General features: G+C 40.6%; 1 protein-coding gene across 1 annotated transcript; it reads left to right on the forward strand.

The window, feature by feature from the left end:
- Window positions 1-896: 896 nt before the first annotated feature.
- LOC131693000 (uncharacterized) lies at window positions 897-14946 on the forward strand. The gene is made up of 3 exons (XM_058980433.1): window positions 897-1004; window positions 10529-10900; window positions 11719-14946. Exons 1-3 carry the CDS (start codon window positions 897-899, stop codon window positions 14944-14946), a joined length of 3708 nt encoding a protein of 1235 aa, XP_058836416.1.
- Window positions 14947-16163: the final 1217 nt, after the last annotated feature.

Consider the following 16163-nt stretch of genomic DNA (forward strand, 5'->3'; position numbering starts at 1 on the left):
CAAGAATTGAGTATTTTTCACGAATGAACATCATTTTGCACAAAAGCCAATTTAAAATATTATAATACAATAAAATTTAGTTTGGACGATTAGAACAACATCATCTCCAGGTAATCCTATTCATCAGGGTTAATTAAATACACAAATGTTTAGTCCTCCTCCTGTGCTTTGATCACATTTCATAGCAGTGTTGTGTTTCAAACCCAAGGCAAGGGTAGTACTAGTACACCAACATTAGAAAATTCTAAATTTAAAGCAAACAAATTGATTGGTCGATATCCCGTTAGCACATCCAACAAAGGACACTAAAATTCAATTCCATTCTCGCTTTCAGCAGGGGAGACACGACGACGGTGCAGCAAGTGCTACCAAACAGACAATTTTCCTCTGTAACTCGGTAGCAGCAGTGCAGCAGCAGCAGCAGTAGTCGATGCACACCCAGCCCACCCATATACCACCGAAGGTGCAACTAACTCGAAGTTATTCAGCTCTCGTCTGATATTGGGGCGAAAAAAGCTTCTTCAACTCGACAAAACTTTCACCTCGTCCCTCACTCGCACGCTCCTACATCAGGATGCCACACCAGAAAGCAATAGGTTCGTTTGGAGCATCGTCGGAGCAGAGCTGCTGCTGCTGCTACTGCTGCTGCTGATGTGTAGAAGCAACCGACACACAATAGCTTTTGTCAGACGGGCAGAGCGAGAAAAAGCGCTGCTGATATTTTATGTATAAACTTACTTCAAAACTGATTCATGCTGATGGGTTGTATGAACGGTCGGAGGGCTCCTCCAGTTGGTGGGAGTACCGAGCAACATATTTGCAACCGAACTCCCAGAGGGGGAGAAAGCATACCCTACATGGATTCAGGGAACGGATCCACACGAAGATTTGTGGGAATGGGGCTAAAGGATTGCACCAAATGGCATCAGCAGCGGCAGCAGCAGCAGTACAGTGCAATGGTAGAGGAACCAGAGCAAACAGTACAAAAACTTGCTCGTTTCAGGGTATAACCAAGTTTTTCTGACAAAAAAAAATGGAAAACAGAATTTCACTCCGGCAAAACCTGGGTGTGTGTAGTTCTCGTCGTCACCGTCTGCCGTTGTACAGTGACGTGTCTGGCATCGTCGTACATATCGGTCATTGTGTGGGCGGTGTGAGCGAGAAGGACAGAGAAGGATTCCGAACAAAGTAAACAGCAAAAAACAGGGTTGAAGGTATGGAGGATTAATCACGTCATTAGTAGAGGGTTTTTAGAAAAGTAGGGTTGTGTTTTCGATCGTCTATAAAGACAGCCAACTAACTGAATTGAAAATGTTCTGACTTATCACCTTGAACTCAATAACGATGATTAAAACATATTGGATTCACCCATGCCAATATTATCTAGTCAGCAAAAAACAAATGACGTTTACGAATGTACGCGAAAGGTGGGTAGAGAACAGCGGCGAGAGCAAATCGCTGTGGGAAAAAGCTTTCCCCATTTTTTAGCAAGTTTTGACGCGAGCGGAGTCCTTGTGCCATCAGCTTTTCCATTCCGTTCATATGATGCAGTTTCTCGTTTGCTCGGTGGATGGTATACTGTGATGCTGTCTGTTAGGGGTTTGGGTGCGTGATAGATTTTTACCCTTTTTTTTTTTTCAAAATTCGGCGTATGAAATCTCTGTCAATGTGGAACACAGTTCACTATTAAAGAAGATTTCTGATCAGATTTTCTTTGGATTTATGGTGATAAGGAATTATATTTCTACTACATGATACGATCATAACCTTACTCATCTCTAAGAAGAGAATTGGTTTAAAACTATATTAAGCAAAAAGACACAGAGCCTAGCATAAAAAGGTAAAAGGTTTTGCGTTTCTGCTTCATCTCATCTGATTCAGATCTTGTTCTTATTTCAATCTCTTTGATTCTTGATTTCTGTGTGTCTAATTTCGTAAACTGAACGATTTACGAAAATCGTGACCAAGTTCCTAAAATTATGAATAATAAACCATGAATCGTGGCTTGTACGCTTGGTATCATGTATGAGTTCACATATCCATGAATTTTATTAATTTTGTGAACTATTTCACGTGTGTGGATATTAAATCGTTACTAATATATAAGGTGTCATGAATTAGTTTAAGAGGATTGAAAGGATTCATGAATAATTTTCCGAGTTTCGTGAAATTGTTCACGAGAAAGTATTCAGACTGTTTTGATTTTGCAAACTGTTTCACAACCACGAGAACCAGATCATGATCAAGATGTAATAACTCATGAATCAGTTCATGTCTGACTCGAGCTATGGCATCAGCAGCCTGTACTGCCCATGAAAGTATAGAAAGTAGCGTAAAAGAAGCGTAAAAGAAAGTAGCGTTCTTTATGGATTTTTGTCGAAAATGAGTTAGGCCATTACAAATCTTTTTTAAAAATTATGTCCAAGCACAATTTGTTTTCTGAAGGGGGTGGCAAACAAAAAACAAATATTTATTTTTATTAAAACAAAAAAAAAGTATATTTTTTTCATTTTAAATTTTCCTGCGATCGTTCTTGTGGACGTTTCCGCAGGGTGATTTCGGATATCGGGGTTGTTTTACTTAAACAATTCAAGCAAACTTTATTGAATCAATCAAAAGTTCACATAAGAAAGGGATGGTTAAGTTTTTCGTTTTAAATAATTTTCCGAACAGTACAATTTCTAATAGCGGTTTATCTGTTTCTAAATTTCAAATAAAAGCTTGATTGATCACTAAGAACTTAATATGAACATTAAGGAGTACTTTTAGGTATTATCCGAACTTTTGGTTGCTTGGATAGTTCTCGTACCGTTGTAGTGGCACATGAACCGATTTTACACAAAAAGCATGAAAATTGGTCAAAGATGACCCTGCTTGATAACAATGTACAGAAACAGGATTGTAGCATTTTACATATGGACTGGCGAACTGGCGAACGTACATTCTGTGCATACTATAATTTTTCGAGCTCTCGTGAAAACGGCAGGTTTGGTTTATTGCTTGTGTTTGAAAACTTGTAGATTTGTTTGAAGATGTTTGTTTGGTATATGATAGTCATTTGGCTCTGTTCCGTGTACATCTTCAAAATACTTGCATTTTCCCCCATCTTGTTGTGCAGTCGTACGGATTTACGAAACGTATAGGAATCATAAGTTCATATTTGCCTTTTTCATATAAGGAATGCAATCACTCTGAAACTCGACTTGTCATGCTAGACCCGGAGTGTCGAGTGTCATATACCACTAGATTCAGTTCGTCGAGATGTGAAAATGTCTGTGTGTGTGTTTATTATAGTAAAGTTGAAAAGTTTTAAAAGTGCATTGAAAATGACTGCATAACCACTTTCAAAAGTGCATTGACTTTCGTGCACAACCACTTAAAATAGTCCTTACTTTTCTTCCTTCCTTCTGCCCCACGAGACTGTATCAAAGCGTTATATCGTGAAGAGGCTGATTCGGTCTTGAGATACAGTGGACTCAACAAATAGCATGATCACTGGCATAAGCTAGTGGTAGAGTTGAAAACTATTTGGTCTTTCACAGCTCGATCTTCCGAACAGGTTTTCCGAACATAGATACCCTGTACAAGATCGAGATCACGAGATATTTCGAATAGAATGTTCTTTTGTTGAAATTTCAATTTCGCTTTTTCCGTTTACATGATTTTAACAATCTATTTCAGCTTTAATGGTGGTACTTAAGGTATGTCTTTGTATAAAAATGATTATATATTGTCCAGGACAAGTTATGACAAAATGATACAATAGAGCATACATTCGAGCCGTTTAGCTCCGAACACCTATTCGGTTAATCGCAGTGGTGAGCTTTCGTGAGCCATGTGGCTCCCGTTTCTGTGAGCCATTTTGTTCCTGTTTTCGCGAGTCATCTCAGTGAGTTATTTATTCCTCAGCGGCGGAATTTCTCTCGATACCGATGCCCGTTGCGTGAGTCAATTTGCTCCCAGTTTTGTCGCCATCTACTCGGATAGTCCATGAATCCTACTCAAAAGGCCAACCAGTACTTGGCGATGTTGGTTCGGCGATACCGGATGGAGCGTAGCTTCTGGTTCGCTGCTTCCGGTTCGCTGAAAACTCGACGACCAACCGCTGGCGCTTCACTCGATCTAGTTCCTGACGGTGTAACTAGTCTGCTCACGGGCTTCGGTCCGGCGATTCCAGATGGTTCGTGATGCCCGATACACTGGCGCCTCAACCAAAGCTGTGGTTACTCTCATAGTCTTCCCCCATAATCGTTGTGACTTTAAAAGTTCGAGTCGATGATATGTTCTCCGACCGCGATTTTCTCCTGTTGCTGTCTTAAGGCTGCTAGTCAACACTGGGTGGGTTACTTAAGAGCTCTAATTATACAGTGCATCCCATATCGGATATCTATGGAATCACAATGTGCACTTACACTAATCGTAAGTGACAACATATGCAGTTAATGAATCTTTGACTCTGCCTCTTTCAGCTTTCAACTGTCCTACAGGTAATACGCGATTCCTTTCTAGACAACAGTTCAGTCATTCACAAACACCAGCTCTGCTTTGTGATGGAGACGATTCCATGGCGAGGGCCTCCAGCTCAGCTAGTGATTCTCCAATTACTTAGAACACCACATTATCCGCGAAACCAAAAATCGTTACATCTCTGAGAATACTCCATCGTAAACAGCGTTCCACACCGTCGGGCCGAGGAACGTCAGTCGTAGTTGTCATTCTCCCTTGTCTGTCTCATAGATCAGTGTTCGGTACTGAAAGCAGCTCTGTAATATCCTGCAGAGTTACTCATGCTGTACAGCGAATGGGCGATTGCTTCCCAGCTAATACTATTGAAGCATTCTTCACGTCTAAGTTAACCACCACGCAATAGCGATATCCTTTTCTCTGTTGTCATCACAGCTCCCACAACCGTTCGGGTGGAATTCACTCTACACCTGCCTGTAACGAAGTCGAATTGCATGACATGCCGTTCTCACGGTCCGTGTACTTAGTTAGCTTGTTCAGGATTACTCTCTCTAACAGTACCAAGAGACATATTGACCTATACGCTGGAAGATCTCCAAGTTTTCCCGGCATCGGAAGCAACATCAGCTTCTTTCGCTTCCAGTTATCGGATCATTCTGAACATATCCGGGTTCTCATATATCGCTTTTTTCAGCAATATATGAGAGGCTAGTATTTGGTCCTTCTACTCATGGCTTTCGCCATCTCGATTAGCTGCTTGTCGGTAATTCGAGCTGCTTCTTCGTGATCATCCTCCTCACTGTACGGCGAAGATTGGTTCAGGTTGCGGGGAAAATCTTTCGATGGTGACCTCTAGCTTCTCCGGATACCTTTCTGCAGCTGGGCCTTTTGTCGCCCTTGTTAGTACTGCCCAGTGGCGTAGGCCAGGGGGGGGGGGGGGTTTGGGGGTCAAACCCCCCCCCTCCCAAGCGAAAATTTATAATTAAAACAAAGATTTTCAGATTTAAATATGCTTCCAGCCATTTAATACAATTAAAAGAGAGAACAAAATTGTAATAAAAATGGGAAAAAGAAAATTAAATTTCAACGGTAAGAAACTAAAGTTCTGCGTATCCTAAACACAGGGATTTATTCTTGATTTTTTCAAGCACTTGTTTATAAATGGTCGTATGGTTTTAACCCTAGAACGTTGCACTGGAGTACAAATGTACCCCACGCCATCTTTGTAACCATGTGAAGACGAGAACTCGGCATTGACCGACCTGGGTTCATAGTAAGGGTAGGAAAAGGTGGTAAGCCATTTTGCCTTTGGCCTTCGTGAAAGCAGGAGTTAAAGTTGGCGGGGGGTACATTTGTACCCCAGTGTACGGTTCTCATTAGTGTTTTGTTCTGTTAGTGAAAATGTGATTCGTGACAATACCAGTTTAGATACTGGTTGTTTTATTTATTCAATTAATTTAATTTTATTTTGAAGTAGAAAAAAAATTAATAATCATTTACGCTGATTTTTACTCTTTTATTTTCTATTTTTTATAGTTTTTCAAAATAATGGCTTGCAAGTATAATTTGCGCACAGTAACTGCTGTAACAGTAGCGTTGCGTGTTATCAATGTATTACTGGTCAGAAATATTTTTTTCATTTCAAATTCCACCCCATTTCGTGGTATTTTCCAAAACCCGATTTTTCCACTTTCGCTCTTCTCTTTTAGTTAGTGTTTCAAAATAAATTTAAAATCTCGGAAATCCATTTTTTGACCATCTCTAGACAATTCTTTCAACTTTTAGAGTCATTCAATTTTTTTCAAATCGGTTGAAAATTTGTAAAGTTATTGAAATTTTTGTGAAAAAAGTCAAAACCGCATTATTAATTCAATATATTTCTTAATTTGACCTGCACAGCTGTTTTCGCAATTAAAATACGAAGAAAATGATATATTATAGGGTTAAAGTAATATTTCTTGTGTATTCTGCTTAGTACAATTTGAATATATTATAAAATGCGCTTTCGTTGCGCTAATGTTTATATGGCATTACTGGCTACCGTTTTACTCAAGATGGTTAGCAACCCAGTCAAAAAGCGCAAGTTGCTGGCTAACGGGGGCTATTTGCCAACTCGGATGCGCTAATTGCCCTTCAATTTGCCAGCAAATTGCTGGCAATTAGAGGGCTATTTCAAATGCAACATTTGGGCGATTTGCCGCCGTCATTTTTTTGCCGCCCAACCCTTAAATCGCCCCCAAATCGCCCACGGAACGTGCCATTTAATCGCCCTTAATTGCCCAATATGAAAATGAAAATAATATTTTCGGATTCATTATCTACTCACATATACTTACCAGTATACTAGGTAATCACCACCAAGTTATAGGAAGAATCAAAGGTGGAATTAGTAATGCACACCAAAACTTATCACAATCTGACGTTCATTAAGACTTTAGGTCAGAGATCTTGTTCTACTATACTTACACACGATTCCACAATTTTCTACATTCGTTGGCTAAATGAAGTGTACTAGACAAAGAAAATACAAAATCAGAACACACCAATTGTTCAAAAAACAATTTTAAGCTTAAGCCAAACATGAACCGCCATGTTTGAAAAACGCAAAAAACAACCAAGTCCATTTAAGCCGCCAGAAAATTTGTCTAAGTATTGATATTGCCTTTAAATCGCATTCGCAAATTGCATTTGTGCCTAGGGGCAATTAGCACAGGCGAGTTGAGTCAAACGTCAAACTTTTTAAATCGCCTGACCATGTTCGTCCGCATTTTTTTTGACAGGGAAGCATTGTGCAACTAACTCAAAACACGAATGAAGGACCCGAAGCTACAACGAGAATGAACGACTCATTTAGCAATTCATCATTCATTTTAGCCCTGCACCACAACTATATTTTCGCTGCGCGTGTCGGAACGTGTTTGAAGTGATTGTTTAAATTCAAGCTTAATTAGTTTTCACAATGGACATACGCAAATTTTTCTCGCAGTCTACCGTCACCGCTGCTCCGCGAAAAGGTAAGTTAAGCTAAAATGTTCAGTGTACAGTACAATGGTAAACCTATGAAATTTATGCATCCATAACGCGGATCATTCAAATTTGTAGGTGATCTCCCCAATGAAAATAAAGAGTGCCCGTCGGAAACCGTTACCAAAAAACCGCGACTCGAACCATGTTCATCCAAAAAAGTTGAGTTACCGACTCGTGGTGATATTGGTACTTACGTCGGGAAACAGGTAAAGGAGTATAATTTACTTATATAACAATGATCGATTCAGTACCAAAAAAAAATAATGTTTTAATGTTCAAGATTTATTATATCTACGGGAAGACTTGCCATGTAAAAATCGAACACAAGATTCACTTTAGTTGTGTGTTCGTTCCACACCCACATTTAGTGAACAAGTCCGAACATGCTCATTCGAGAATGTAAATAAGCGTCAATATTTACCTGCACGATTCCATTCAAACCATACAGAATTTGAGCCGTAAATCTTCTTGGCTTCCGCCGGAATTCTGGCTCAAATGAATAAACTGATTCCAACTCAGAATCGATTGATTCATTTAAGCCGAAATTCTGGCTGGAAACAAATAGTTTTCGAATGAATTTGACTGGGATCGAACTCAATCTTTGAGCGTACGTACTGCTATCTACATACTTAAGGTTCCTGGCAAAAGTTCTTTCTCTACACTCAACATAACCAAGCGGTTACCAATTTTGCTTTCTGCGAGTTTTATCAATGTACGCACTATATGTATTTAACATTATGAGTTTTGAACCGAAGCTGGTTCAAATGTACACATGCACTCGAATTACAGATCAGAGCGCCCTTCAATTTAAGCACTTGTCAATTTCGTCTTTTGGTTTCGGAACTTCACGAGTGTTACATTAAAAAGATTCTTAATTTTTCGCATGAAAGAAATCGTTGGTTACGGACAAAATTGTGAAACTAACGATTTTCTCCAAATATTTGACCGATATTTCCGATTGAACTTTGAACCATATGATTCACGTAGATCGAATTTACTAACATTTTCAGGGGAGTTAGGCAGCCAAAATAACATGTTCACGTGTAAGGTTTTGGCTTCTAGGTCAAGCAACTGCAGTATGTATCGGAAGTTTGAGGTAAATTCTAACGGAGTTCACAAACTAATGAAATATGTATATTAATATTTATATACATGTTTGTATGTACATTAAATCTAAATATAATTGTACTCCTCTGATTATATTATAAAATACTCGACATACTTTTGAAGAAGTTCGATATTTCTCGATCACACTAAAATATATTTACAATTCTACTAATAGTTGCCCTTTTATTCATTTGCTTTCGATCTCGATTAGACTGACGATGGTACTAGAATGGATATTCTCAGGAATCCCTGGATGCCTAGTGTTGAATATAAATTCCCTGCTTCCGGTTCAAGGAACTTAAGATTTTGCTTTCGATGGTTGGGTGAATGGGACTGGCTTCTTTATTCTCCCTCTAGAGATGGAGCATTTTGCAAATACTGTGTATTATTTTCGACAACTGTAGGCCAAAGCAGTGCATCTGCAGGATATCTTGTTAAAACGCCCTACAAGAAATGGAAGGACGCCAGAGAAGATTTCCGTTTACACGAAAAAACGAAATATCACGTTGCGTGTCTAGAAAGAGCAGGATCATTTTTGGCTTCACAATCTTGTTCTCGGTCAAGTATAGACTTTGCATTAACTGAAGGTAACCGAGCTCAGTCAGCGAAGCTAAAAGAGAACATGAAGCCCATCATTAAAAGTGCAATTTTTCTAGCACGAAAGGGGTTAGCTTTTCGTGGTCACCGAGACTCTGGGCCAATACATTTCGATGAGCCGTATCGTAAAGAAGAAGGGAATTTTAGGTCTCTTTTGAAGTTTCGGGTTGATGCTGGAGATGGTGTGTTAAAAAATCATTTAGAAAACTCAGGTGCCAATGCGACGCATGTTAGTCCTCAAGCTCAAAACGAAATGATAAATTGTTTTAATAACATTATTCTTCGGAAGCTTGTAAGAAGAGTCAACGAAGCAAATTTTTTTTCAATTTTGAGCGATGAAACAACAGACATAAGAAACCAATCACAAATGTCTTTTTGCGTACGTTATGTCATGGATAACAAAGTTCACGAAGATTTTCTTCAGTTCGTACCGGTTGAGGATATGACGGGCAAAGGATTGTCAGATTTGATAATTTTGACTATGGAACAAATCGGTTTGAACCCCTCTTATTTAGTTGGTCAAGGCTACGATGGAGCTCGTTCTATGAGTGGACATTAACGAGGAGTTCAGGCTTTAGTAAGAGAAAAATACCCAAAGGCCATATACGTACACTGTTTCTCTCATACCCTGAACTTGTCTATTTCGGAAGGGTGTAACCTCCAAGGAATACGGAACTGTATGGGTACAATAGAGGCTACATACAACTTTTTCAACTCACCAAAACGTCAACGAGTGCTATCTTTGGAGATTGAAAAGTTTGAGAGTGAACCTACAGTTCAGAAATTAAAGAGGATGTGTCCAACACGATGGGTTGAACGACACGACTCCGTTCGCACATTCATAGAATTGTTGCAACCTGTTATAAATGCATTGTTGGAAATTCAAGGGTGGACGGACAAAAGCACGGCTACCGATGCACAGTTGTTATAGAGTGCAATTGAAAAATTTGATTTCTTGATAAATCTTTACGTCACAGATTACGTATTTGCAATAACGCTTCCGTTGAGCAAATATCTTCAAAAACCAAGTTTAGATCTGAGTGTGGCAATTGATTCGGCTATGCAAGTGAAAGACCATTTGCAACAAATTCGTACGGATGCAGATGAGACGTTTTCAGAAATTTTTAAAAAGCTGGAAATCTTGTGTTCAGATTTAAATATTATAATTTCGAAACCAAGAACTGCGGCGCGTCAAACTCACCGTTTCAACGCTTCTTCGGCATCTCCGGAAGAATATTATAGGCGATCAGTGTACATCCCATTCCTCGACAACACCATTCAGTCATTGATTGAAAAATTTGAAACCCACAGAGACATCTTGAAACCATTCCAGGTGCTACTAAACTTTTCACCTGGAACGAACACGAATAGCATTGTGGAAGCGGTGGAGAAGCTAGCAGATTTCTATAGCCTTTCAAAAACCGGTATAACTGGTGAAGTAGTATTATGGAAACCTATATTGGTTCAACAAAAACCACGGAACGCAATTGAGGCGTTAAGCCATTGTGATGAAGATTTGTTACCCACTATATACAGTTTGTATAAAATAATGGCTACCATCCCGGTCACTACGTGTACGGCCGAAAGATCGTTTTCTACTTTGAAGCTTTTAAAAACATACCTGAGAAATTCGACATCCGAAGAACGGCTCAACGGATTGGCTTTAATGTTTATTCATGAAGATATTGAGGTCAATGAAGACGAGGTAGTAGATGATTTTTTTGCAAAAAAAGAAGATAGACAAATCTTTGTAATACATGAACAAAATGTATTAACACAAGTTTGAATTCAAAAATAAAACAAACACAATAAAACTTTAAAAGGTGTTTACTTCAAAGTTTATCTTACGACTCCTTCCTTTGTATTTGTTCTTCCATTATTTGAATTTAAAATAATATTATCCCTTGACGTGAACTTTCTGAACAACTGTTTTTCACATAATAAATTTTGAACACCCCCCCCCCCCCCAAACGAAAATCCTGGCTACGCCACTGGTACTGCCATTAACTCGTTCGCATTTAGGTTGAAGAGGATGCCCTCAAATTTAAATTCTTCGACGGACACGTCCTTGTGAAAGATCGCTGTTTTCCACTTTCTCTCGTTATTCAAACCAAGTTACCAATGCTGTATCAGATCGCTTGATGGTCGCTGTGGGTATATCCTCGCAAACTTTTCAGTCCATCTCTCCCGTCACTCCAAGGCTACAAACATTAACATGAATAATGGATTCCCGGCTCTCCTTGCGGTAAGTGCTGATGGTACCTTTGTTTGTAAGATCTACATTTAGTTTTGCTAGAGCCTTCTTGATCGCTGATGGTCAGACAAAGTTCTTTTGATTCCAGCGTCCTTCTCGACAATTTTGCATGTTCCTAGTTCTTGGAATATTTCAGAATTTAAGTCTCTTCCGTTCCTTGAAAAACGGCTAATTCGATTTTCACAAGCTCAGTCTTAAATGGAAGGTTTAGTAGCAGACTTATTTGTGGTGAAGTTCATACGAATCGCACAAAATAAAAAAAATCTCAGGATGGCTTGGCTAAACTGGGTGAGTCAAGATCTACGGCTTTCCGACGTCTGATGCTGCTCGAACGGCGACTGGCACGAGATGAGGCGTTAAAGAAAGAGTACCATACGTTTATCTCCGATTACAAGGATCGTGGACATTTAAGGAAGGTTGCTGAAGAACATCCCGGGGCTATTACTAGCTATTATCTTCCGCATCACCCGGTAATAAAGGATTCAAGCACAACAACCCGCGTCAGAGTGGTTTTTGACGCATCCAGCAAATCATCCACAGGAGTGGCTCTGAATGACGTACTTCTGAATGGGCCAGTTATCCAGGATGATTTGCGCACAATTATCATGCGAAGCCGACAGTATCCAATTATTCTAATCGCAGATGTTGAGAAGATGTTTCGGCAAATTTTGATGGATCCCGAAGATTTGTCGTTACAAAGGATTCTTTGGCGCTTTTCACCAGACCAACCGGTAGAAACATACGAATTGTTGACCGTTACTTACGGTACGAAACCAGCTCCCTTCTTAGCCACCAGAACCTTGAAGCAGTTGTCTATCGACGAAGCGGCCACCTTTCCTCTGGCGGCTGAACGGATTGCTAAGGACGTCTACATGGATGATGTTATCACTGGAGCAAACGACGTGGAGGAGGCAAAGATCATCCGAAGTGAACTTGATGGATTGCTGCGAACGGGAGGATTTCGGTTACGCAAATGGATTTCGAACAATGAAGACGCTCTTGTAGGTGTCGCTGAAGATAATCTGGCTCTTCCTTTCGAGAACGATGTCGATTTTGATGCCGAACGAACGGTGAAAACTTTGGGTTTGGTTTGGGAGCCTCGTACGGATACATTCAGATTTAAGATCCAATTCGAGGAGGTTCAGTCGGTTGCGCTAACTAAACGGAAGGTGCTTTCCTGTATCGCGAAGGTGTTTGATCCATTGGGGCTAGTCGGACCCGTCGTAACGAAGGCGAAGATGTTTATGCAGCAAATTTGGGAGCTTAAGGATACAGCACATAAGGCATTAGGCTGGGACGATAATCTGCCGTCATCGTTAGTAGACTCTTGGATGGATTTCAATGCTCAATTCCCCAATTTAAATGAAATTCGTATTCCTCGATTCGTTGTCTGTCCCAATGCGATTTCGTTTCAACTACACTCATTCTCGGATGCATCGGAAAAGGCGTACGGTGCCTGCAGTTATTTGCGTTCTGAAGACAGCAAAGGACAAGTCACGGCGTCGCTCATCTCGTCCAAATCTCGAGTTGCACCACTCAAGCGTCAGACGATTCCCCGGTTAGAGCTGTGTGGAGCACAGCTGGCGGTAGAACTGCATCAGAAGGTGACGAAGTCTCTCAACCTGACATGTGAATCGTTTTTTTGGACGGATTCCAAAACGGTTCTACAATGGCTCGCACAGCCACCGAATGCCTGGACGACGTTTGTAGCACATCGCGTCTCATTCATTCAACACTCTACCCAGAACTGTCATTGGAGGCATGTACCAGGGATTCAGAATCCAGCGGATCAACTCTCCCGTGGGTTTGATCCAGGCCAAATGATTGTAGATTCAGCATGGTGGGATGGTCCATTATGGCTGGTCGCAGATTGGAATTCATGGCCAACGCAATTAGGAACTCTACCAGAATCAGATACACATGAAATGGAGAGAAGGAAAACTGTCGTAGCTGTGGTGGTTCCTGTGAAAACGTTCAACGATTGGTATTTTGAGCAGTTTTCTGAATATACAAAACTCATCCGTGTTACAGCATATTGCCGGAGATATTTAAGAAACCTTCGCACGGGAGCAGAGAAAAGATTACGGTCTTTACCACTTACCACCCAGGAACTAAGCGAAGCAGAAATGTGTCTCGTTCAGCTGGTCCAGCAGGAGGCCTTTCCCAAGGAGCTCAAGGCACTTTTCGCAAACGAACCGGTTCACCGAGGATCCAAACTTCGCTGGTTCAACCCAGTGCTTACCAAGGAGGGAATCATTCGAATTGGAGGTCGATTGGCGAATTCTAGCATTCCCGAAGAAACTAAACATCCTATGGTCATTCCAGGAAACCATAAATTCTCAAAGCTTCTCGCCAGCAGCTATCACAAAACACTCTTGCATGCGGGTCCTCAACTCCTGTTGAACTCAATTCGATTACGTTTTTGGCCACTTGGAGGGCGAAATCTATGCCGTTTAACAACTCATCGTTGTCTAATGTGTTACCGAGCTAAACCGAAACTTCAACAACAATTCATGGCTCAATTACCTGCACCAAGAATCACCGCAGCTCGTCCATTCACTACAACAGGCGTCGATTATTTTGGTCCTGTATATATTCGCCAAGGCTACCGGAAGGGATCAACGAAGGCTTACGTAGCGGTGTTTATCTGCTTCTGTACGAAGGCAGTACATTTAGAGCTGGTTTCCGACTTGTCTACTGCAAGGTTCATCCAAGCTCTACGAAGGTTTACAGCACGGAGAGGAAAATGTTCGGATATTTATTCCGACAATGGAACCAACTTTGTCGGTTCACGCAACAGTATAGCAGAACTCCTTCGTAACTTAAGAGACCGCAACCACCACGAAGCAATTCAGAAAGAGTGCAGCAACAATGGCATCACATGGCACTTTAACCCCCCTGCCGCCCCTCACTTCAGCGGACTATGGGAAGCCGCAGTACGCTCCGCTAAGAAACACTTGCTCCGTGTCTTAGGCAATTCCTCCGTCTCTTATGAAGATTTTACAACCCTCCTAGCCCAAGTAGAAGGTTGTCTTAATTCCAGGCCCCTCACACAGCTTTCGGACGACCCCACAGATCTCCAACCGCTCACACCAGCTCACTTTCTTGTTGGATCATCGCTACAAGCACTTCCCGACAAGAACTATAACAGTGTTCCAGCCAACCGGCTCTCACACTGGCAGCTAATCCAGCAACAGCTTCAACACTTTTGGCGCAGATGGTATACCGAATATCTGTCGCAGCTTCAGGCACGAGTGAAGAATTGGCAGCCAGCAGTCAATATCGAGCCCGGCAGACTTGTCATCATTGTCGATGAAAACCAACCACCGATGAAATGGAAATTGGCACGGATTCACCAAATACATCCAGGCGACGGCGGTGTAGTTCGAGTCGTCACTCTACGAACTTCGACTGGTTACCTGACGCGACCGGTGACCAAAATATGTCTGCTACCACTACCGTCAGCAGATGAGGAGAAAACTAGTAATCAGCCGTAAGAATCAACTGAAATCGTGCAATTTCAGGGTGGTTCGGGATGTTTGACTTTTTTGGACTTTGGTACATTTTTGCCTTTCTCATATAGAAAGGTTATGCAATCTCTCTAAAAATCGTCAATCATACCGGCCCGGAGGGAGTATGCAGTGAGGGGTTGCTACTTTAAAATTACAACTAGTTTAAAATTTCTTAACAAGTTGAAAATTTACGGCAGGACCTGGACCTCCCAAATCTTTCTCCATGATCCGCCGCTGGTTTCAAGCGATGTTTCAGTATCACATGGTATCTCAAGATCGTGGCTGTCGATCCATTGTATGTATGTGCAAATCGTACTGAACATGAAATATTCATTTCCACCATTGTATTGAACATAACCAGCCATGTAATCGTAGTCTGGACAAATGAGACAAGCACAATTGCACCACTAGGTGGATTAAAACAGGTTTTTATTTTGGGAATGCGTCGAGTTGAGACGAAAACGTAATATGATTAATAACGAGGATAACACTTTCCGAATGTAGAGAGAAATTTATGAAAAATGACGATTTCCATTCGACTCTAGCAGGTCCTGATCGGGTTTGATGGGAATTTGATTTTTGTTGTATGACCAATTATATGTATAGGTCAAATGTTCAAAAACAGTAATTAAAGGTCATGATAGCATCATTTTGAAACCGCCAATTTCGGAGGTTTAGTATCTTCGATGAGTCTTACAAACGTTAAACAGCGCATCATTTGATAAAATTATTTTGACGGTATATCGTCCAAGAAGTATTTATGGTGAATTTTCTCAGGTTTCAACAAATTCGCTAAAGACACGAACTCTGTTACTATTTTCTGAAAAATTAATTCTGCATAATTTTAAAACTTTAAAAATTACGGTTTCGGAATTATGCCGTTTGGACAGAATGATCGATTATCACAAAACTCCAACTAAACCGAATTTCTGGCTACGCCGCTGACTTCAAGTAAGTAGAAACAAAGTCGTTCTACACTCGTTCACAAGAAACTTCTTCGAATGCTGAATATCTATTATAATACATTGAAACCCCGATTTTATCATCCAAATATGAACATATGTTTGATGGGCTCTAGCAGACGAATAAGACTGAATTCGAGTAAATTCTTTCTTGAGCATGTTTTCCTTATCATGAAGATGGAAATATGCAAAAATAAAAAGTTCATCATAATCAGAAATAATTATCAGACTACATCAAGG

This window comes from Topomyia yanbarensis, chromosome 3 (assembly GCF_030247195.1).
Source record: "Topomyia yanbarensis strain Yona2022 chromosome 3, ASM3024719v1, whole genome shotgun sequence".
Taxonomy (NCBI): domain Eukaryota; kingdom Metazoa; phylum Arthropoda; class Insecta; order Diptera; family Culicidae; genus Topomyia; species Topomyia yanbarensis.